Here is a 22,694-nt window from a genome sequence, read left to right as displayed (position 1 = left end):
ATAATTTACAACTAAGTCCTCAAAAGCAATTGTAACAAAAACAAAAATTGACAAATGAGACCTGATGAGTTTAATTAACTAAAGGGCTTTTACACAGCAAAAGAAAATATCAACAGAGAAAACAGACAACCTACAGAATGGCAGAAAATATTTGCAAACTATGCATCTGAAAAAGGTCTAATATCCAGAATCTAAAAGGAACTTAAGTCAACAGGCAAAAAAACCAAATAACCCCATTAAAAAGCGGGCAACAGGAGTTCGAGACGAGCCTAAGCAACACAGCAAAAACCTAGCTCTACTAAAACTATTCTGCAAAAATTAGCTGGGTATGGTGGTGTGCATCAATAGTCCCAGCTACTTGGGATGCTGAGGTGGGAGGATCACTTAAGCCCAGAAAGTTGAGGCTTAGTGAGCCATGAGGGTGCCAGTACACTCCAGCCTGGGTGATACAGCAAGACCCTGTCTTAAAAAGAAAAAAAGAAAAAAAAGAGGGAAAAGATATGAACAGACACTTCTCAAAACATACAAGCCACCCACAAACGTGAAAAAATACTTATCACCAATCACTGGAGAAATGCAAATCAAACTCCAAGATGCCATCTCACATCATTCAGAATTTCTATTATTAAAAGTAGAAAAATAGGCCAGGTATGGTGGCTCATGCCTGTAATCCCAGCACTTTGGGAGGCTGAGGCGGGTGGATCGAGGTCAGTCTGATCAATGTGGTGAAACCTTGTCTCTACTAAAAATACAAAAATTAGCTGGGCATGGTAGCATGTGCCTGTAATCTCAGCTACTTGGGAGGTTGAGGCAGGAGGATCGCTTGAACCACGAAATGGAGGTTGCAGTGAGCTCAGATTGCACCACTACACTCCAGCCTGGGTGACAGAGTGAGACTCTGTCTCAGAAATAAATTAATAAATAAATAAATAACATAATCTGGCCAGGCTGTAGAGAAAAGAGAATGCTTATTCACTGATGTGAATGTAAATTAGCCTCTGTGGAAAGCAGTTTGGAAATTTCTCAAAGAATTTAAAAGAAAAGAGAACTCCCATTCTACTCAGTAATACCATTACTGGGTACATACTCCAAATAAAATTAATTGTTCTACCAAAAAGACACATGTACTCTTATGTTCATGACAGCACTATTCACAATAGCAAAGATATGGAATCAACCAGGATGCCCATCAGTGGCAGACTAGATAAAGGAAATGTGCAACATATACACCATGCAATACTGTGCATCCATAAAAAATAAGGAAATCATGTTCTTTGCAGCAAGACTGATGTAGCTAGAGGCCATTATATTAAGAGAATTAATGCAGGAACAGAAAACCAAATACCACGTGTTCTCACAAGTGGGAGCAAAGCATTGGGCACACACAGTCAGAAAGGTGGCAACAATAGACAGCGGGGACTACTGGGGAGGGGGCAGAGAGGAGGAGGAGGCCAGGACTAAAACACTGTCTACTTGGTTCTGTGCTCACTACCTGGGTGACGCAATCATTTGTACACTAATCCTCAGTGTCATACAATAGACCCATGTAACAAACCCACACGTATCCCTGAATTTAAAATAAAAGCTGAAATTATAAAATAAAAACTAAAGGTATATAAAGTACCTGACAGTCAATGAATGACCAGTAAATGAATGACATAATTAAAAATATCTCTTATTCAAGGCCATAGAAGTTTCTCCATAAAAAAAGTTAAAAAGAGGATCGATCAGAGACAAATAAATTAGAATTGGGGAAGGGAGTAAGATCAAAATTTATGAGTTAACAAACTCCATTAATACAATGCCATCGTCTATAACAATGTATATTTTTTAAGCACTACACATTTACTTCCTTTACAATGAAAATGCAAATGTACAAGTGTCCAAATGTCTCTGGGAGAACCTTACAATACTGGGACAGTTTAAGATACTGGCAAACTGAAGCAAGGGAGAGGCAGATGCCTGCCACTTAGTGGCATACCCTTACCTCCTTTTCCTCTAAGGAAGCAACGTTTCCTCATCCTTCATCAACTGTTAGACCAGGGTTCATTATGTGTAGACCCTGAAAGAGGTACTTGTCTACAAAAGGCACCTAGCTTTCAAGAGGGTGTTAGTTTAGGGATTCAAAAATTTCACCTAGGCTTTGATTCAAAAATTAAACAATTATGTATGTAGCTAAGGACATGAGGAAATGTGGAAAAAAGAAAACAGTTTGATACATTAGAATGCTCAGATTGCAGATTGTTTTTGTCTCAAAAAATAATTTCCAGGCTGGGCACAGTGGCTCATGCCTGTAATCTCAGCACTTTGGGAGGCCTCAGGGGGTGGGGGCGGATCACCTGAGGTCAGGAGTTCAAGACCAGCCTGGCCAACATGGCGAAACTCCATCTCTACTAAAAAAAAAAAATACAAAAACTAGCCAGGTGTGGTGGCAAGTGCCTACAATCCCAGCTACTCGGGAGGCTGTGGTGGGAGAATCGCATGAACCCAGGAGGGGGAGGTTGCAGTGAGCCAAGATGGCGCCACTGCACTCCAGTCTAGGCAAAAGAGAATTTTTGTTATTGTTACAGATTATAACAAAATTTTTGTTATTGTTATATATTATATATTAGGTTATATATATATAATTTTTGTTATTGTTATACAAATTTTTGTTGTTATAGATTATAATGTTCATAATCACAAACATTGAGAAAACATGTTTCAAAATGTATGTTCATAAAAAGCTTTGCACAAAATGATATGTCAAATGGAAAAAGCAATGTATGGCATCCAAGTCATTAGCTTATTCATTGTCTTCAGGCAGAGAAAAATTAAGCAAAGCACCAACTGTACATTGCTATACCGTAGGCGTAGGAAATCCATAAGTTCTGGAAATCGGAAACCAGATTAAGCAATCAGATTTAAGACATGATCAAGCTTAAAGATATACTAAATATAATCCATATTAGTTAATGTTGATAGGTTTTATTAAAATGCACATATTAAAACTTCACAAAATATCTTTAAAAATTTTTACGTATGATTGTTACCTCTGAAGGTCTTATTATATGCCGTTTGCCTCTTGGAGCTTCAAAAAATAGTTGTTCTTTGGCACCTGAATTAACTTGCAATAATTTTCCTGTTATGATAGAATGGAGTAGAGAAACAATTAAACACTGACTTTATCTCTTTATTATAAAATGAGAAGCATGGCTGCCACCATTTTAATTCATTTTAATCAAAGTCTCATAAATTGAGTAAATACATTTAGAATTATTCAGAAGGGGATGTACAGCCAATTACATGATGTGGTACAAACCCCAAAGCTGTGATTTGTAGAATATGGACTTCATCAAATTTGACCTTGAACATCCTTCAAGTAACAGAAGAATAAAGCTTGATATGTTTTACTCTGTTGCATTGAAAATAACCACAGTTTTCCAAAGCCTGAGAAAAATAAACTTTCCCCTCTTTTTCCCAGTTGCCTCTCAGCAAACTGTGTTGGCAAGAATGATGGCATTAGAAGATTACAGCAATTAGAAGTAAAAACCTTATTGTGAGCATTCATTCACATTTACTTAGGTCTAAATTCTAAATTTGCCTTTAAAGTTTAGAAACAGAAAGAACACACAAAACAAACTATAAATGCTCATTTCGTCCCTACCCTTCAGTCTTACTTGAAAATTTGAAAAGAAATCCAGGACTTTCCCCAAAGAAATTGTTGGGCAAAAATAGTCTTTCAGTCTGATGTACAATTATAATCTTGGATTTGATGTTAAAAAAGTTTAGATTTCCTAATTCTCCTCCTACAATGGCAACAATCTTGTAAGGCTGAAAATGTAAATGACTCAAGATATATACATTCCAGTATTTTTAGCATTTTTAAAAAAAAATTATAAAAAATTTCAAACATGTATAGAACAAGAATATCAGGAACCCCTGTATGCCCACTGTCCAGCTTCAACAGCTGTTAACACACGGGCAACCCTGTTTCATGAACCTTCACCCTATTTTGAAGCAAATTTCAGACATCATAATATTTTACCTATAAATAATTCACTGTACATACACATAATATTTCTACTTTTGCTTTTTCCCATAACTATGTATATTAAGTAGTCTTGAAATATCTTAGAAAAATAATACCAATATAACTCTTTGGTTTAGATTGTGTTCTTTACCATTTAAATATGCACCACCTTGATCTGAAATCTAGCTTGGCTAATTTTTTTTGTGGGGGGAAGGGAGAGGATGGAGTCTCACTGTGCGCCCTGGCTGGAGTTCAGTGGGGCAATCTTGGTTTACAACAACCCCTGCCTCTTGAGTTGAAGTGATTCTCCCACCTCAGGCTTCTGAGTAGCTGGGATTACAGGTGCCCACCATGCCTGGCTAATTGCTGTATTTTTAATAGCGACAAGGTTTTGTCATGTTGGCCAAGGTAGTCTTGAACTCCTGACCTCAGGTGATCTGCCTACCACAGCCTCCCAAAATGCTGGGATTATAGGCATGAGCCACCACACCTAGCCATCTACTTCTATGTGATAACTAAAAATAAGGTTCTCTCATTTCTAAACTGACAACTTTAATCATTTCTAATTTATTATAACACAGTAATTAAGGGATTTTTCCTTGACTCAGAGCAAATATATCTGAAAGTGTGTATTGTGAAATGCGTACATCTTCTGACTTTATGGCTGATTACATGCAAGTAAACAAAGAAAAAAAGGGAGCTAATTACCTTTGGCTATTTAGAATTATAAGAAAATGAGTAACCAATACTTTTCCGATGAACTAAATACATCTGTAAAGCAATTCTAGTTTTAGGACACTCAAGAATGACTGCACATGACAAAGCATGTGGACGAACAGTTAAAGGATTCAGTGAACACATTCTTTGAATATGGCTAATTTTAGACAATTTTTTGGCCATGAGATACTAAAAGAACTCAGGACTGTAATCCTCAGATAAATCCCAACAACTCACTTTACACCACAGTTTCAAAGACCGTATTTCACTTAAAAGCAAAAAGGAGAAAAATCTCTCAGTGGGGTAATTTATGATTGCAAAACCATTCGAGAATCTAAACACATAGACAAGAACTGGAAGTGCTGTGTAGCGTTGTAGACGGCTTCTGGAGTCCCCATCTAGTCCGTGCCCCTTCCCTGAGAACTGCCCCTGTGGTCACGTTTGTACTCTGGGGGCAGATGTTGACCCAGAAGGGGCCAGACATACACTGGGCTGGGTAATCAAATTCTCTCTCTTGGGAAATTGGAACCTGAGAGGCTGAATTAGCAGGTGCCTACCGGGATAAGATGTGGATTTTGGGCCTGTGGGTGGCGTTCTGGGGCAGCTGAGACTGGGCCATGTGCAGATGAAGCAGAGAAAGCCTGCTTGTGCAGAGAGAGGAGTCAAAGGCAGAGACAAGACCCAGAAGAGCAGTTGCTGCTGAACCAGCTGCCTAAGACTGGGAGAGGAGGAAGAGGGGCTGCTTGCTTGGTTCTTGCATGTTTTCTAGTTCATTCCTAAAGTCAGTACCTTGGCAGGTGTTGCTTCTTGCTCTTGGATTCTATAAAATATCTCCACATCTTTCCAATAAACTCATGTTTTATTTTAATATTTAAGCTGGTTTCCAGCCTGGGCAACATGGTGAAACCCCACCCTACTAAACATACAAAAAAAAAATTATCTAGGTGTGGTGGCAGCGCCTGTGGTCTCAGCTGCTTGGGAAGCTGAAGTGAAATGATCTCTTGAGCTCGGGAGGCAGAGATTGCAGTGATCTGAGATCACACCACTGCACTCAACCTGGGTGATAGAGACACTGTCTCAAAAAAAAAAAATTAAGCTGTATGAGTGGGTTTCTGTTCTTTGCAATCAAGGATGTGAAGAAGAAAGAAACCAAACCAGAAAGCTATTCTTCTGTTAGGAAGGAATAATTAAGGGTATGTATTTTTTTTTTAACCGAAAGTTTCTTTACTGCCATTAATACACATTTTTTTAAGCATGAGGCAATATTTAGGTCACCACTCCTTTTTCTCTCCGCCTGCTGCTCTGTATGTCTAATATGGATGTGTGTGTGTGTGTGTGTGTGTGTGTGTGTGTATAAAACCACTGAAATATTCTGAGGATAAGGAGCAGAAGCAAGAACAAAAACTGTTTAATGGATTTATAATTGCTCTTGAATAACAGTAATCCTATTCTTTCAGAATCACATTTTTACTCACTGGAAATATCTGCTCATACAGATTAAAAACTGAAAGACACCCATGTCCTTACATCACGCATCTTGCAGGTGCCATAGAGCTTTGCAGCCCACAAAGTGATCCACACACATCATCCCAGCTGCTACATAATTTACAAGTTAGAATAATTCCAACATTGGCACTAAGTATACCAAATATCAGGCCATTTGCAATGAAAATGGGAATGAAATGTCCTATTATGGCTCAAGTTGGTTTTTTTGTTTTGTTTTGGTTTTTTGAGAGAGAGTCTCATTCTGTCACCCAGGCTGGAGTGTAGTGGCACAATCTTGGCTCACAGCAATCTCTGACTCCCTTGTGCAAGAGATTCTCCTGCCTCAGTCTGCCGAGTAGCTGGGATTACAGGCACCCACCATCATACTCGGCTGATTTTTGTATTTTTAGTAGAGATGGGGTTTCACCATGTTGGCTAGGCTTGTCTTGAACTCCTGACCTCAGGTCGCCCACCTCAGCCTCCCAAAGTGCTAGGATTACGGGTGTGAGCCACTGCATCCAGCCTTCAAATTGTTAATTTGTAAAAGACTTATAGCTTATTTCTAGAAATGAACTTATAGCATCTAGAAAACATCCTTGTATTTTTTTCTCCCTCCATACATTTTTTCTTTCTCAAGCATTCCATGCCAGAGCTTTCATTCAGGGGTAGCTGATGTTACTGTAAAAACCCAATGCAGTTTTTGGTTTTCCAAGGATCTGTGGTTGCCATGGGCACAAGAGGCTGCTGAGGCTGGCAGCCGTGCCATCCCCACCCCTGACAAGCCAGCTGGCTCTGGCAAATGCTGTCACTATTTTCGACAGGATCAAAGGCATGAAACAGATCCCTGCTTCTAAATTCTGCCCTCAACCCTGCCAGACCCTGGAGGCCCCTGCTGTGAAAGCTAGGCTGGTCTTGAGGCAGCACGGCACATTCTTGAGAGCAGGCATTTTGGGGTCTGGGATGTCAGGAGTGCAGGAATATCAGGATGACACATTTCATGGCTAGTGGAGCTAGATCAGGGAAGATTCACAGGCACACTTGCTCTTACTCTCCAGATGGTGTAACTCCTCCCCAAGAAGCACAAGTATCTCTACTACTCTCAATCCACAGAACGCACTTGGCCCCACCTCCTCACCTGACTGAAGGGACCATTAAGATGAGAGGCAAGGTGGCTGTTCAAAGACCTTTGACTCCACCCCTCTCCTCCTCACTCCCAGGGCCCTCTCCAGCATCCTGAGCTCTAGGAGGCTGGCCTTGGGCAGAATTATGGGAATATGGAGGTTTGCTTCTCTTCCCACCAAGCGATGGCTCCACATTGAGGGACTTTACACAGACCTTCCCCCTGACCCCTCCACAGCAGCACCCCCTAATCCTGGCTGAGATTGTGTGCTATCTGGGACTTACTTTTCTTTACATCCCTAGCATCTGACACAGGGCCTATACATTTGCAGAATTAAAAACAAACAGACAAACTAGCTCCCTAAATGCAAATGAAACTCACAATTCACACCCATTAGGACAGGTACTATCAAAATAAACACATAAAATAAGCTTTGGCAAGGATGTACAGCGATTTGAACCCTGTATACTACTGGTGGGAATGTAAAATGGTAGAGCTCTATGGGAAACAGTATAGTGGTTCTTCAAAAAAATTAAAAATAGAACTACCATATGATTCAGCAATTACACCCTTAGGTATATACCTCGAAGACTTGAAAGCAGGGTTTTGAAGATATATGTGGAGATCCACGTTCATAGCAGTATCATTCACAATGGCAGAAATGTGGCAGCAACACAGGTGCCCATCAACAGATAAATAGATAAGCAAAATATGGTCTATACATAAAATGAAACATTCAGTCTTGAAGGAAATTCTGACACAGGCTACAACATGAATGAATCTTGAGAACATTATGCTAAGTGGAATGAGCTCATTACAAAAATACAAATACTGTATGATTCTACTTATATAAGGTACCTAGAGTGGTTAAATTCATAGAGACAGGAAGTAGAACGGTGGTTGCCAGGAGTCGGGGAAATGAAAAGTTATTTAATGGGAATAGAGTTTCAGTTTTACAAGATGAAAAGAGTTCTGAGATGGAGGTGGTGATGGCTGCACACCATTGTGAACATCCTTAATGTCGCTGAACTGTACACTTAAAAAACGGTTAAGATGGTAAATTTGTTATGTGTATTTTATAACTAAAATAATTCTTAAGAAGTCTTCCCAGTTGAAATTTACTCTTTATATGCCCTCTTTTCTCTTGACTCTCCACTTCCTAATAGAAACAATAATAGGTTTTAACCCTTAATAGTTATTGAATGGTAGGATTTCACATACTGTATCAGATAGAGAGAGAGAGACAGAAAGAGAGAGAGAGAGAGAGAGAGAGAGAGACAGAGAGACAGAGAGACAGAAAGAGAGAGGGAGAAAGTGTTTCTAAACAATCAGACCCTATTATACCTGGCAAAAGAATAGCAAGATAATAAATAGGGAGAAATCACTGCTTCAAAAAAAAAAAGAGAGAGAGAGAGAGAGACTATCAAAGACAGGTCTGAGAAACAGCTGCTTTCATCGGTCTCACCAGTTCCTAGATAACTCACAGTGCCCTGCCTGGTCATAAATGCCAGTCTAGCCCTCGGCACTGTGGCCAGCCGGCACTGCCCTGACATGAAAGGGATTTATCTGATATCCCTTTGCCCTTGTACCTTGTATAAATGCAATGAATTGCATGCTTTCTTCTCTAGCTACTGTGCTGTATAAAACCGCTGAATGTTGCAAAGCTGAAATAAAGTCCAAATTCCAGTGTGGCAAGTACAGCTACAACTAAAGACCTGCCTGGCAGAGGGTTTCCAAGACTGGGTCTACGGCCATTACCCGAAGAAATACTTGAAATTTAATTTAAAAAAAAAAAAGGTTCTAGTGTCTCTGAAATAACCTTTTTGGCTGAGGCGTCCATCATCTTTCTCCTAATTTGAGTTGCTCCAAACCCAGGCTCACTTCTTCTCCCCAAGATGGGAGGGAATGCCCTACTCCAGATGCCTCAGAGTTCCCCAGGACCTACAGGACCCAGTTCAGCGTGAACCTCCACTCTATCCCAACCTGCCTCTCCACATGCCCCTCCCTTCACACCCTCAGCCACTCAGCACTTCTATTTCTGGATCTTCCCACTTTCGCTCTTCATTTGCCATATTCCTTTTGCCTGGAATGGCTCTTCCTTGATTTCAGTATCTGGTGGATTTCTCCGCATCTCTCAAGATCAGCCTCAAAGGTCACTCCCTTTTATGAAGGCTCCATGGATTGCCCTCTGGAAGCTTTCCCTCAGAGCATACACTGGGCTTGGTGCTTTTCTACCACAGTGGACTACAATTTCTCTGAAGGCAGGAATGCTGCCCATTCCCAAGTGCCTGCTCCAGACCCTTAATATCAGCTGAGTCTTGAGGACAGGATTTACAAGTGACTCATCCTATAGCGTGATGTTCCACCCTGGGTACTGAACACCGCTGTGGCCCATTCTGAGTCCCTGCTCACCACCTCCCCTGTGACTCACTGCTGCTTACTCACACGGTACCCACTTTGTACTCTTGTATTATTTATGGACAAGTATGTCTCCCTCACTCACTTATAAACTCCACAGGGAGCAGGAACCACGTCTTACTTCCAGAGCCTCCACATTTGCTAGCTTAAGACTTTGCAATACCATAAAAGCTAGATTTATTAAATAGACAAATCCTCATGGCATTCGTGGGCATGACTTGGAGGAGGTGGGAGTAGGCTGGGAGTTTTATAGAGCAGAGAACTTTAGGCAAGCTGAATGTAGATTTCTACCCCTGCTGGAGGAGGAAAATTGCTTGAGTCTTTTTGGGCGGTTCTCCAAGAGGTGGAGCTTTGGTTGGAAAAGGGAAACCAGCCAGGAGGAGGAGAAGGAGGAGGAGGAGACCCAAGACAAGGGGAAAGCACACCCAACTAAAGGTGAGGTGGTGGCTTGCTATGATAACGAAAGGCATCATGCATGTTTAACCGTCTCAAAACGCAATGGCTTGAATAGTGACAATAACAATCATAAGCATAAAAAGATGGAAAAAGTATTCAAAATGTTAGCAGCTGCGTTGTAAAATCAGCCTTTTATATTATTGTGGGGTTCCCCTTCCCCATTTCTAATACTCAACTGCCATTCTCTCTGCATACATGGACATTTTTTTAAACACAGAAATTCTGTTTTAAAAGCTGCAACATACTTTACCTCTAGAGTCCCAGTCAATGTGTGTAATATAACTAGAAGCACCTTTACAGATGCCAACTCTTTTGCTTGTAAGTACGTTGTAAATATCCACAAAGTTATCATGCGATGCCACGGCAAGGTATTTTCCTGTATCTATAAAGAAAAATGTGGGGTTAACAACAAAGCATTTTATATAGGAATTTACTTTCAGGAACTTAGTATTTTAAAAGTGGGGAAACAGTCAAAGAAACATTTGAAATAGTCCATTCTTGTAATTTTTTATCCCAAGACTGTGCTATTTTAAAAAGTATCTGCTGTCGTCTTCACCTTTTGAAAACTTAATATCAGAGATCATTTCTTTTCTGTGATGGAAAGAGACCATGTCTTCAACAGTGTCAGCATTTACAACCAGGAAACTCCCATCATTCAAGCCAACTGCTAAGGCTTTCCCATCAGGGGAAAAGGCACAGCATCTTCCACCTACAAAAGGATCCGCAAAGAACACTTGTTAGCCAAAACTTCACTGTCAAGCAAACCACACGAAGAGGTGAAGAAATCTGATGATGTGCATTATGCATGGACATGTGACTGCTTTAAATCAACACTACAGTTGTGAGGACTAAAACTTCGTAATTTAAGACATCTCTTAGCTGGGTGCAGTGACTCATGCCTGTAATCCCAACCTTTGGGCGGATCTCTTGAGCCCAGGAGTTCAAGATCAGCCTGGGCAACATTTCCTAGGTTAAAAATTAGTTGAAAAGTTATTTTTTGTAGAGGTAAAAGCCCACCTCTACAAAAAATACAGAAAAAAGCTTGGTGCAGTGGCTCATGCCTGTAATCCCAGCACCTTGGGAGACAGAGTCAGGTGGGTTCCTTGAGCTCTGGAGTTCAAGACCAGTCTGGGCAACATAGCAAAACCCCATCTCTACAAAAAATACAAAAATTAGCCAGGCATAGTGGCACATGCCTGTGGTCCCAACTATTCAGGAGCTGAGGTGGAAGGCTCGCTTGAGCTTGGGAGGCAGAGGATGCAGTGAGTAGTGATCATCAAGTCACAGCACTCCAGCCTGGACGACAGAGGGAGACCCTGCCTCAAGAAAATAAAATTAAACATCTCTTCTTCCCAAATCTAAGGACAAAGATCATAATATCAAAAATACATTTTCAACTTCTATGAGGTTTATTCATTCAATTATGAGTATTTAAATACCTGGGGTTTTCAAAAGATAAGTGAGGTAAATGGAGAAAAGGAGTATAGGGTTAATATAACCAGTATCTTTACTGCCAAGAAAAGAGGTAATATTTAAGAATAGGAGTTCTAAAGCAAAATTTCCATAAACCATTTTTTAAAAAATATTATACCTTACATAAAACTTGCTTTAGAGGACCTCATTCTTTTAGTTGCTCCAATTCTCTGATCCATGGATTGTAATACTTAACTCTAGAGGTGAAAGATCCTGCCTCTTCTGTCATGGGAAGAATGGAATCTGAACATTCTCTCGAGGGGTATCTGGAAAACTAATTGGCACTAGGGTGATGGTGCTGCATGAGCCACGTTTTCTACTGCTTTGTAGGGTCACAAAGACATTGCTGAATCAGGAGCATGGACTTTGCAAAGGCATGTCTAAAAGGAAACCTATTTAAGAACATGCCTACCCTCTGCCACCATATTTATTGTCAAAAGTTGAAAGCACAGCCCCAGGGATAGGACAGCCAGGTAGCCTTGTGCCAGTGCATTTAATACCGAGCATCTCTACCAGCTCCTCTGTTTGTGGTATGCTGAAAGTTATATTCTACCCAACACTTTAAATTTACTCATCTAAATTCCATATTTATTCATCCATTCACTTAGTATGAGCCTGGTGTTCCAGTACTTAGACAATAAAACTACAACCTGCCCTTGAAGAACGTCATCAAGATGAGATTAACCACAATCTATCGTACAGACCAAGACACATTTGAGAGTGAAAGGAAAACTATTAATAATCATACCAGAACAACAGGGGTAAACTGGGTTGAATAGTTATCCTATCTAAGATGGGCCAATAGTTGTTCTTTTCAATTAATTTTTAACCTAGGGAATAAAGTCTGTTGACAGACATTCAAGTCCTCCACAGTGGGGACCTGGCCTATCATTCCCCCAATACAAACTAGTGGCCAAAATGATTCCCGCTTGTAGTGATTAAGAGCATGGGCTTTGGACTTAGATTTGGGAAATCCTGCCTCCACCATTTACCAATTCCAAGGGGTCCACTGTAAAGAGAGGCAGCATGGCAGAGGGAGACAGAGTCAAGTAGTGGCCACAGCTGTGTTCTCAGAGTCACACTGCATGGGTTTCAATTTGGTTCCATTACCTACTAACTGTGCAAACTAATTAAGCTCCCTGTGCCTCGGTTTTCTGACCTGTAAGTGGTAATAATAGCAGCCTTACTCATGGGGTTCCTACAAAGACCACATGGGAAGAGCTGGCATAGTTGCTGGCTTAGTCATAGTGACCACCATCACTATTGTTACTACTGTTTTGACACTTTTATTCATTACCCTAGAATGCAATCCTCATGTCTCATGTCTGCTTATAAAATTACTCAGTACAAGTACTTTAGGGCCAGACCCCAATCTCTTCCTTCCCTCTTAAGAACTTTTACAGATCCTTCAAGCCTCAGCTCTCATCGCCTCCCCCGATGAAGCAGTTCCAGGCAGTAGATCTCCTCTGAGCCTCCAGGGTACTTAATGCCAAATATCTTCAGTTTGTCCTTCCACATCCCCTTTTTGCCCTTGTGCACCCTGCTCTGTGCCTGAAGCTGGCCTACATGGACAGCGTCAATGGGCTCCCTTGTCCTCTGTTTCTGGTGTAGTTGGGCCAAGGGGGAGCATGGGTGCGAGACTAGAGAGATGGAGGAAGGATAGGGAGGCTGGGCCATTTATTTCCCTGGCTGCCTCCCGCAGGGTCACTGCATGCTGGCTAACAGTCGTGGCTCCTCTCAGCCTGCCCTCTCACATGCTCTCACATTCTAGGTTGCAGCGATTGTCCCCTCCTCCTGCCTCTCCATGCCCAGGGCTAGTGAGAAAGGCCGCTGTTACTAGCTGCGTAGTGCTGCACAATCTTGGTCATTTCCTCACACCTTCCCCATCCCTTTATAAATAGTCTCATTTTAAAGACTCCTCGAGTTACCCAATTTGAATGGGACAGAATCCTGTTGCTGGGACTCTGTTTGAGCCCTGTCCATCTCTCACACTAGAGATAGGACCATTCATCATGGGACCCTGCATGCCCGCCACACAGAAGCCACTTAATAAATGTTTGCTGGATTTGTACCTCAGTACACCTCTTAGTTCTAGTGCATACAGGTGTTCAGCACATATTTACTCATTTCTTAATTATTATTTTTCTATATAATTGACATTTGTTTTCAAGTAATAAAGTAAGTTCTGGACACCATTAGTCACAAAATAAATAGCATTCTTTAGAAGCTGATGCATTTCAACTGACTGCCACAGCTCTCGATGAGAAGAGGAAGGACATATTGCCCCCAGGTGGCAAGTGTCTGTGCAGTGCAAGGAAAATGAAGTGAAAAATGGAGCTGGATTAGGCCAGCCTTCTGGAAGAATTCTACATGTGCTTACTTATGACTGTAGCAACCAATATAAAATTCCCATCGCCCAGTATATTTTGGCACATATAACAGGTGTCTTCAGTAAATATTAATTAAATGAGTGAATAAAGTTGACACATTCTGTTACTCGTAAATACTCTGACAGATGTGGAAGGTGGTGTTATGTACCTTTTTTGAGTTTCCGTACTGCCAGCATACGGTGCTGGGCGGACAGTTCCCAGATGCGGAGTGTTTTATCATCACTCACTGTTGCACAGATGGGCAGGAGAGGGTGAGCTGCCAACCCCCACACTTCTCCTTCCATGTGCCCCTGTAGGAGAGGAGAAGGGGCAACATGAACTCCACTGATGCTGTTTGCCTAGCCCTTCTCTAGTCTGGGGCTGCATCTTCCCTCCAAGAGTAGCCCTAACAGGTACAAACTGGAATAAACACACTTTGAGCTTCCTTAAACCAAAATGATCACCCAAAATAATTCTTTCATTTGAACTGGAATCTATAGCTGGACCTACATGATGATGAATCAGTCAATTGCAAAGCAAAACACGAACCCACTGCTTATTGGTTTTGTTTGTGGGATGCCAAACATCTTTCCATTTGGAAACATCTAGGTAAATGGTGAAATGCCTCCTTTTTATTCTGCTGTTTGATACTAAATAAACATAGTATATATGTACCCTCCTAGCAAAGCAGCTTAATCACAAGGACACAAACCACTCCCTTCAATTAAATCATATTCTAAAACATGCAGGTACCACCGATTCGTGCCAGTGGAATTGAACAGCAAATTCTCATTATTTATGCAATTTTAGTCCTTTGAATATGCAGCATTCGCAGAGCAGAACTCAAGAAAGCTAAATTTTCCTTTCAAGTGTTCTCGGCATAGCTCAGGTTCTGCATGTGTTCACAAATTGGTCTGTTCATGTGCCAACAATGAACATCAAAAACTGAAAGGTGCTTAATAAGCACTGGACCAACTCCACATACCTTTATCTTAACACAAACACACTTGGCTGGCTTAGAATAGTAACTAGGATAAAGTAACATTTTTTTTAAATGAACACTTAACAGCGAGAAAATGAATTAGATTCCTGTAATTTTTTCACTCAATAATGCAGTGTAAAGATTAGTGCTACAGAACAATAAAACAGACTAGATTAACTGTTTACTGAATTTTTGCTTTTTAATGGCTAATTATAAAAAGGCTTGGCTTTGCTTAGTAAAGCAAAAAGGAAGCCCACACACAAGCATCTGAAAGGTGTTTGTAGCTGGAATGCTTCGGGGAACAGGTGGCTTTCCAAAGAGAAAGTGGATTATTCCAATTTAACTGAGAAGCTATTTGAGCAAGACAGTAATTTGGCAGAAGATGTGAAGTTCCAAATACAGCTGACATTCAAATATGAGAAAATGAGGGGCTGAAGGGTACAGACATTTTTTTTGAATTTATTGGATTTGGAATTTATTGGATGTAGAAAACCCTACATCCCCAGTTTTCTAGTTTTCTTCTCTTCAGAAACCTCCCAGCCCCAGAGTCACGGTCAGGGGACAGATCAGAGGACAACCCCACATCCTCCCAGACCGACTGTGCTTGAAGCTCTTCTACAGACCGAGTCCCTTTGTGCATTTTAGTTAAGAGCAGGATTGTGGGACTCAGAGATCCTTTTAAACCACTGCCTTATATTGATATCAAAATTATATTTCCTTAATCTGTTTATTTTAATCCCTGTGTAACACAGGAATGGAGAGTAAGCAAAGCATGCTTGAAGGATCTGGAAAGGCACAAGGAAATGGGCTTAGGATCCTCCTTTGCTGAGCACCCATAAAGCTGATCATAAACAGCTGCACAACTGCAAGTTGACAGCTTCAAAGCACACAAGATGGGCAGTGTCCTAACCCACCACCTGCCATTCTCCCCTCCCCCAACCTTATTTTCTCTTTAAAAATAAGCAATCTATTCTAGCTGTGATTGGATTGCCTTGCCACCAAAACTGGCAAAGTGGTTCTGAAATCTCCTCCCAGCAGGACAGTCCATCGTCTCACTCACACTGCCTCTACAGTTCCTTCACTTTCCCTTGGTGTCTACTGTCTCTCAGAACAGGGGTGTGAGGCAGTCCTGGGTGAGCAGGAAGCCCTTATTCCACCTCACACACACCTAACACGGAACAGACCTGGGCAGAAGCCCAACAAACATTGATGAAACTGAAATACTGAGGTCCACCAAAGAGGAAGTAGCAAATAAGAGAGCAGAAGAGAAAAAAAAAAGATGCTGAGAAAAATAGGGAGAGAATGGTACCCATTTAGGTGGCAAAGATGGTAACCAACATCTGGTCTGAAGCTTCCACCAGCTCAACCAGCCACCCTATAGCTCAGGGGCTTTTCTGCAGTGTCCATGCTAAGAGACGTGGGAACAGCCTGGTGAGGTGAAAAAGAAAGGGCTCTGGCAAACCTTGGTTGGAATCCCAGCTCTGCAGCTCTTAGCATGTGACTGTGAGTAATTTTCTGGGCTTTGGGTCCCTCAGCTATAAAATAATTTAACAGCACAAATCTATTGTGGAGATGAGACAGAAATTTTGTTCAACAGTATTGCCTGACACACAGTAGGTGCTCAATATACGGTAGCTGTAGTTATTTTTCTTATTAGAGCAACAGAAACAAATAGAGGAAGAATAGAATGGTAGAAAATTAAGAAGTGAAAAGCCTTTATCAAGCATAAAGCATATTTAAACCAAACTACCTCAAGCGTAACACAATACATGATAAAGAGAGAAAACAAAGTTTAGACTTTACGGTATTATTTACATCATATTAGAGCATAAATCTTCCAAAATATCTAGCAATATACTTACATCATGTTAGAGCATAAATCTTTCAAAATATCTAGCAATATAGCATACACGGAAACAATTCACATTCTCAAACATTTGGAGATTAAAAAGTACATAAATACTTTTCAGTAAAATTAAATTAAAAATTATGGCCAGAAAAAAAAAGATTTAGTTTGGAAAAAAACACCAAAAGCAAGAACAGCTGGAGAACAAAGACATCATGCCTCAAGGATGCATCTCCAGCCTGGCTGCCAGGCACGACCAGCTGCAGAGCTTTTGAGGTTTGCTTTGAACATAGATTTTTTTCTTTTTAAAACACAGATTTATTCAGGATATCCGGGGTGAGACTTGGGTACATGTGTTTTTAAGCCTTGCAGCATTCTGAGCGACAGTGTAAAGGCACATTTGTTTCCAGCATACAGCAAATCAGAGGGACCCTCTCAGTGAGATTTTGAGATTCACTCCTAATACAGCAAGTCTGCAAGCATCACTCAGAGATCAGGGGAAGGAGGGGAAGCTCCTGCACTGGAATCAGGAAGTTCTGAATGTTCTTATTATCAGTGCATTTTCTTTTCCCTCCAACTTCTGAACACACAACCTTCACCCCCACCACGCCTCTTCCACCTATAAATACAGTCTTATCCATCACCGAACTGTGCAGGACTACCTATGCACTTCCACACCCTATCACATCCCCACCCCTGAGGTGAGATTTGATCATTTCTTGGCTCCTAAAGGGTTCTGTTACATTTATTTTAGTTAGATTTTACCTAAATATGACTTTTGAGGGGAGACAGAGATTAAAGAGGATGCAGTGCATTTATGTGGATCAAGACTGAGACTAGAGTGAGGCCCACATTCCAAAGGGGCATTGGTGCATTTGGTGAGTGGGGAGCAGGTAACTTGTTTGTTTTATGGATGGACAGATTGACAGGATTTATACCTAAGGCACCTCCTCCACACCTGGACCCAGTTTAGATGATGAGATTCTGGACTCTGAGCAGTTCCTGTAATGGGATAAGACTACTGAGGACCTTTGGGGTGGAGGTAAAGAATGCTGTATGTGGTAGGGACAGGAGTAACTGGTGGCCAGAGGGTGGCCAGTAATGGTGACCCTCATGTTCCTCCTGGTTTTCACACTCTTGCATAATCACCTCCCTTTGAGTGTGGTATGACCTGTGGCTTGTTTCTAACCAACAGAATATGGCAAAGGTGATGGAATGTTCATAATTGCACATATGTGATGACATGATTATGTAACATAAGATTGTAGTGTGTATTTTCTTCCCTCTATTTTTGGCTTTGAGAAAGCAGCAATGTTGGGAAACCCTATGTGGCAAGGAACTGTGGGCAGCCTCTAGGAGCTGAGAGTAACCTCTGACCAATAGCCAGCAAGGAAAAAACAAAGGCCTTAGTCTTACATTTTCAAGGAAGTAAATTCTGCCAGCAGCCTGAGTGAGCTTGGAGGAATCTTCCCCAATGTAGCCTCAGATGAGACCATAATCCTGGGCTTTATTGCAACCTTATAAAACACTAAACAGAGGAGCCAGTCAAGCTATGCTCAGATTCTGGATCCATAGGCACTGTGAGATAATAAACATGCGTTATTTTAAGTTGCTAAGTTCGTGGCAATTTGTTACACAATAGGTAAGTAGTTCAACACTTGCGCAACCCTAAGGGTGAGTGACTCCTTAGGTTTTGCACCCTAAGCATCAACTTTGCCTCATTCTATTCCCAGCCCTGATGTGAAGCACAGTAGGATATGTACAAACAGTACCTGAACAAGCAGAGTCATTGGGCCACTCTTATCAATTTCCAGAATCTCTCCATTTTTTGTTCCCACTAGGATATGTCCATGTCCCAAAGTGATGGCACGAATTGAAGGGTTATCTTCCAAAAGCAAGCCTAGGGATGGGGATGGTATATTTCATAACATAACAAAAACAGCTGCTTATTGGTATAAATTCAATTTTTATAGCTCCAAAGAACTAGCTACTAGGCAGTCAGCCTTGGCATTTCTACCAGGGGAAGAGAGTTCTGAACATGGAAGGGAGAGAGAATTGATTTGCTAACAGTTTTCTAAAAACTTTATACTATCTTCTTCATCCCTCTGAACACAAAGATCTCTATTACATTTTTGGGAGTGGCACCTTTTGAGCTAGTTGACAACGCTGATCTTTTAATGGCATATGTCTTCAAGCATCTTTCAAACATATCATCCCAGAGCTCCACAATGCCGTCCTTTCCACCTGTTACAAAGCCCTGTGAAAGCATACATGGGAGGTGTTATATACACATCAAAATGACCAATTACTCACTCGGCCCCAGGAGGAATCCCCCGTGGGTAAGAGAGCTTTGTGTATGGTATCTTCCATATCGTTCCATATGAGATGGAAAACCCTGGTGGTAACAATCTTCAAATAATATTTTCTGGAAGCATCTCTCCCACACTTCCCTAGCAGGATCAAGCACATTCTCATCAAGTATCCATTGCACTCTCTTCAGAACACTGGTTGGCAGTTGGCCCACTGATCAAGGATGGTGTGCCTGTGCCCAGTCTCCCAACCAGAAGGTGGTTCCTACAGAATGGAACCAGCCTCAAAACCTAGCAGAGTTTCTAGTATCTCACATACTCTGACCAAATGGATTGAAATTAACATCACAGTTTAAAATTTTTGTTAAACATTTAAAAATAAAGTCATGTCTAGAAGAAAACATCATTATTTATTAAGAGTAACTCAGATACTTTGTGTAATGAAACCATCCTATTTCATTCAATAGACATGATTTCCATAATTAAAATCCAGATTAATTTTTACAAAAACTTGGAAAGCAAAAATCTTAACATATTGGCTATTTTTTTACTGAACACTGATCTTTATTCCTGTTCTAAGCTTATAATTTTTTGGCTTTACTAGTTTTCCTTTCTGGTAATTTATTATACATACCAACAACTATTCTTAGAGTTTTTTTTTTTTTAAGAAAAAAGCTGAGTAATGCTTTTTCAGAAACTTTTAATTTAATGCATTTTTATGAAGTTTACAAAGAAATAATATTTTGAAGTTTGTAACATTAAATATCTTTATTCTTATATCGAATTTGTACCCAGGAAAATTCAATCCCCAAACTAAATTTAAATGCCGTGTATTACATTGTGATATCCTTGTCTTTTCCCATGATTTTGCAGTCTTATTTACCAAACAACAAGAGCTTAAACAAGTGATACCATATTCACTTCTGGGGCTACAGAAATTCTTTACACTTCTTTAATCTTTTCTAATACTTGCAGTTTAACCAAAAACGTATTTGCCGGTAAAAAAACCAGCTTAGCCACTGAAACAACCATTATAGTTGCACATCTAACAAGAACTACTTTTGTAGTAGAACCAACACATTTGCCTAAGGACAGGAAAATGAAAAATGAGGTTTGGGTTAGGAGTAGTAGGTGGCTTAAACTGGAGGTCAGAGGGCATAGATGAGGTGGTACCATCAGCAAATGAAGTAACTGAAAAGAAGCAGGTATTTGCTGGCAAGTTGATTGAAGAACGTATTTTAAAACACTGAAGGTGCTACAGTTTAAATGTTAGTCCCCTCCAAAACTCATGTTGAAATGTAATTGTCAGTATAACAGTATTTAGATGTGGGAGGTTTCAGAGGTGACTAGGCAATGGGGGTCTGCCCTCATAAGCAGATTAATGCCGTTATTGTAAGAGTGGGTTCATCATAAAAGGGTGAATTTGGCTCCTTCCACTCTTATTGGGCCTTCAGCCATTGGGTAACACAGCAAGAAGGACCTTCCCTGTTGCAGCCCCTCAGTCTTGGACTTCCCAGCCTCCAGAACTGAGAGCCAATACACTGCTGTTCATCATAAAGCACCTAGTCTCGGAAATTCCGTTACAGCTGCAGAAACAAACTAAGACAGAAGGTAAGTGTAATCTTTGTAAAGGAACACTGCAAGGCAAGTAGACAGACCAGGGCAATGATGACAAGCTTGAGTGGAAATATGGGCAGTGAACAGTCTTCACTCTGACATTCTTGTTAAAGCTGAGCCTTTCTACACAGGAGCAAGCTGGTTAGGGATGTAAATTTCTGTCATAGCAAATGGATGTCTGGAACAATAATGTCCACTTGGTACTTCCCGGTCTCTGCCCATTGTGTTACCAAGGAGGAAGACAATGCTGAAATATTTATCAGGACTATTCTACTGCTGAGTGTCCACATTTATCCCGGCACTTCTTAAGGGACTCTTTTATGAGTGAGAGACAGGAAGAGCATTTGCAGAAAAAGTGGAGAGAAGTTGCATATAAACAACTATAAACGAAATTATAAAAGTATCTTTGCTTTCCTCCCTATTGTCTCTTGACTGAGCTTCATGACAACTATTTCCTAATTCAGACAGGCCTGTTTTAGGTACAGGCATCCTCTTGGTGGGCCTTAAGACTACCTTACAATTTTAGAAGGCTGATGAGGAAAATGAATGCTGAAAAGCAGGCCATACCTTATCCAACGCATACATAGCAAACACAGGCCCATCATGAGCTTTCACTGTCTTCAGTAGCAGAATGTCTTTCCAAATGAAAATATCTCCAGTAGCTGCTCCTGAGAACACGAGATCTTCCATTCGCCCATAAGAAACACACATCATTGTTTCCAATTTTCCAATACTTCCAAAAATTCCTCTTTTAGAAGTGAAGCCCCCACCTAGAGTGGACCAAGAATAGTTATTACTTTAAAACATCTGACACTTCCTATGGGCATGTAGTATGATTACTTCCATGAGAAACCTGGTGTGTCTTCATTATGTTTATACATAAAGATGTCTAAAAGTGGCAGAGAACATCACAAACAAAAATATTGTAAGAGAATTTCTCATTCATTCATTCTTTTTTTTTTTTTTTTGAGACAGAATGTCACACTGTCGCCTGGACTGGAGTGCTGTGGTGCAATCTCGGCTCACTGCAACCTCGGCCTCCTAGATTCAAGTAATTCTCCTATCTCATTCATTAACTCAGTGTTTATTGAATCCCTACATGCGGTAGGCACTGCACTCACTGCTGGAATATGAAGATGAAAAGAGTGTTCCTGTATTCAATGAACTCAGAGTTTAGCTAGAGAGAGGACTCAATATGCATCTCAGTCTAAGACATGCATCTAATCGAGGCTCAGCATTAAGTTCTATGTCAGCCAAGAGAAAGCATGACTAAGTACCTGGAGGAGCAAGGAAAGTCTTCATGAATGATGCTGACCTAAAATGATGAAATAGTACTGCCTGTAAATATAAGCATGTCATATGTGCTCTGCTTATTTATCACAGCAAATTTGGGGTGAGAAAAATGTATTGTTGCGTAGGAAAAGGTAGTATATGGGACAAGTCATTAGATTTGTCCCTTACACATTCACATGCCCCCACACTCCCTGTCACTGAGAAATGCAGCTTTATTCAAAACAACCATGCACAGGCTGGCTCTCCAGACATATTGGGTGGCATTACCCTCTTTTAAAAGCAAAATGCACTGGAACAGAACCTTATTCACATTTTGTGCATAATAAGATTGGGCTTGGTACCAAAGCTGATATGAAGAATTCAGATTCAATTGTATTAAGTCTGGCTTATTAGTGAGAAGAATAAGATATCCTCTATGTTTCCTCATGCTTATTTACTCATCAATATTAGCAACATTAAATCCACCAATATTTATTGGACCACCCATTGTGGGCAGACTCAGGGTTTAATTCAGGTCTAAATTCAGTAATAAATAAAGGAACCCTCCAAATAGATGACATTTTATTCACTCAACCAAAGTGATTATTTCCTGTGCAG

The 22,694-nt window shown here is 40.7% G+C and overlaps 1 protein-coding gene across 1 annotated transcript in view; it reads right to left on the bottom strand.

The window, feature by feature from the left end:
• EML6 (EMAP like 6) overlaps window positions 1-22,694 on the bottom strand; it is a 253,524-nt gene that overhangs the window by 52,985 nt on the left and 177,845 nt on the right. The window contains exons 18-24 of the mRNA XM_021672860.2: window positions 21,372-21,574; window positions 19,024-19,135; window positions 18,651-18,778; window positions 14,220-14,361; window positions 10,765-10,917; window positions 10,459-10,590; window positions 3,033-3,121 (exon numbers count right to left, since the gene is read on the bottom strand). Of these exons, the coding sequence (XP_021528535.2) occupies window positions 3,033-3,121; window positions 10,459-10,590; window positions 10,765-10,917; window positions 14,220-14,361; window positions 18,651-18,778; window positions 19,024-19,135; window positions 21,372-21,574 (959 nt within the window). The remainder of the gene's footprint in view (window positions 1-3,032; window positions 3,122-10,458; window positions 10,591-10,764; window positions 10,918-14,219; window positions 14,362-18,650; window positions 18,779-19,023; window positions 19,136-21,371; window positions 21,575-22,694) is intronic.

Source organism: Aotus nancymaae, unplaced genomic scaffold (genome assembly GCF_030222135.1).
Source record: "Aotus nancymaae isolate 86718 unplaced genomic scaffold, 86718_ANA_hifiasm-v0.15.2.pri h1tg000057l, whole genome shotgun sequence".
NCBI lineage: Eukaryota > Metazoa > Chordata > Mammalia > Primates > Aotidae > Aotus > Aotus nancymaae.
This window is presented reverse-complemented; position numbering and strand designations above follow the sequence as displayed.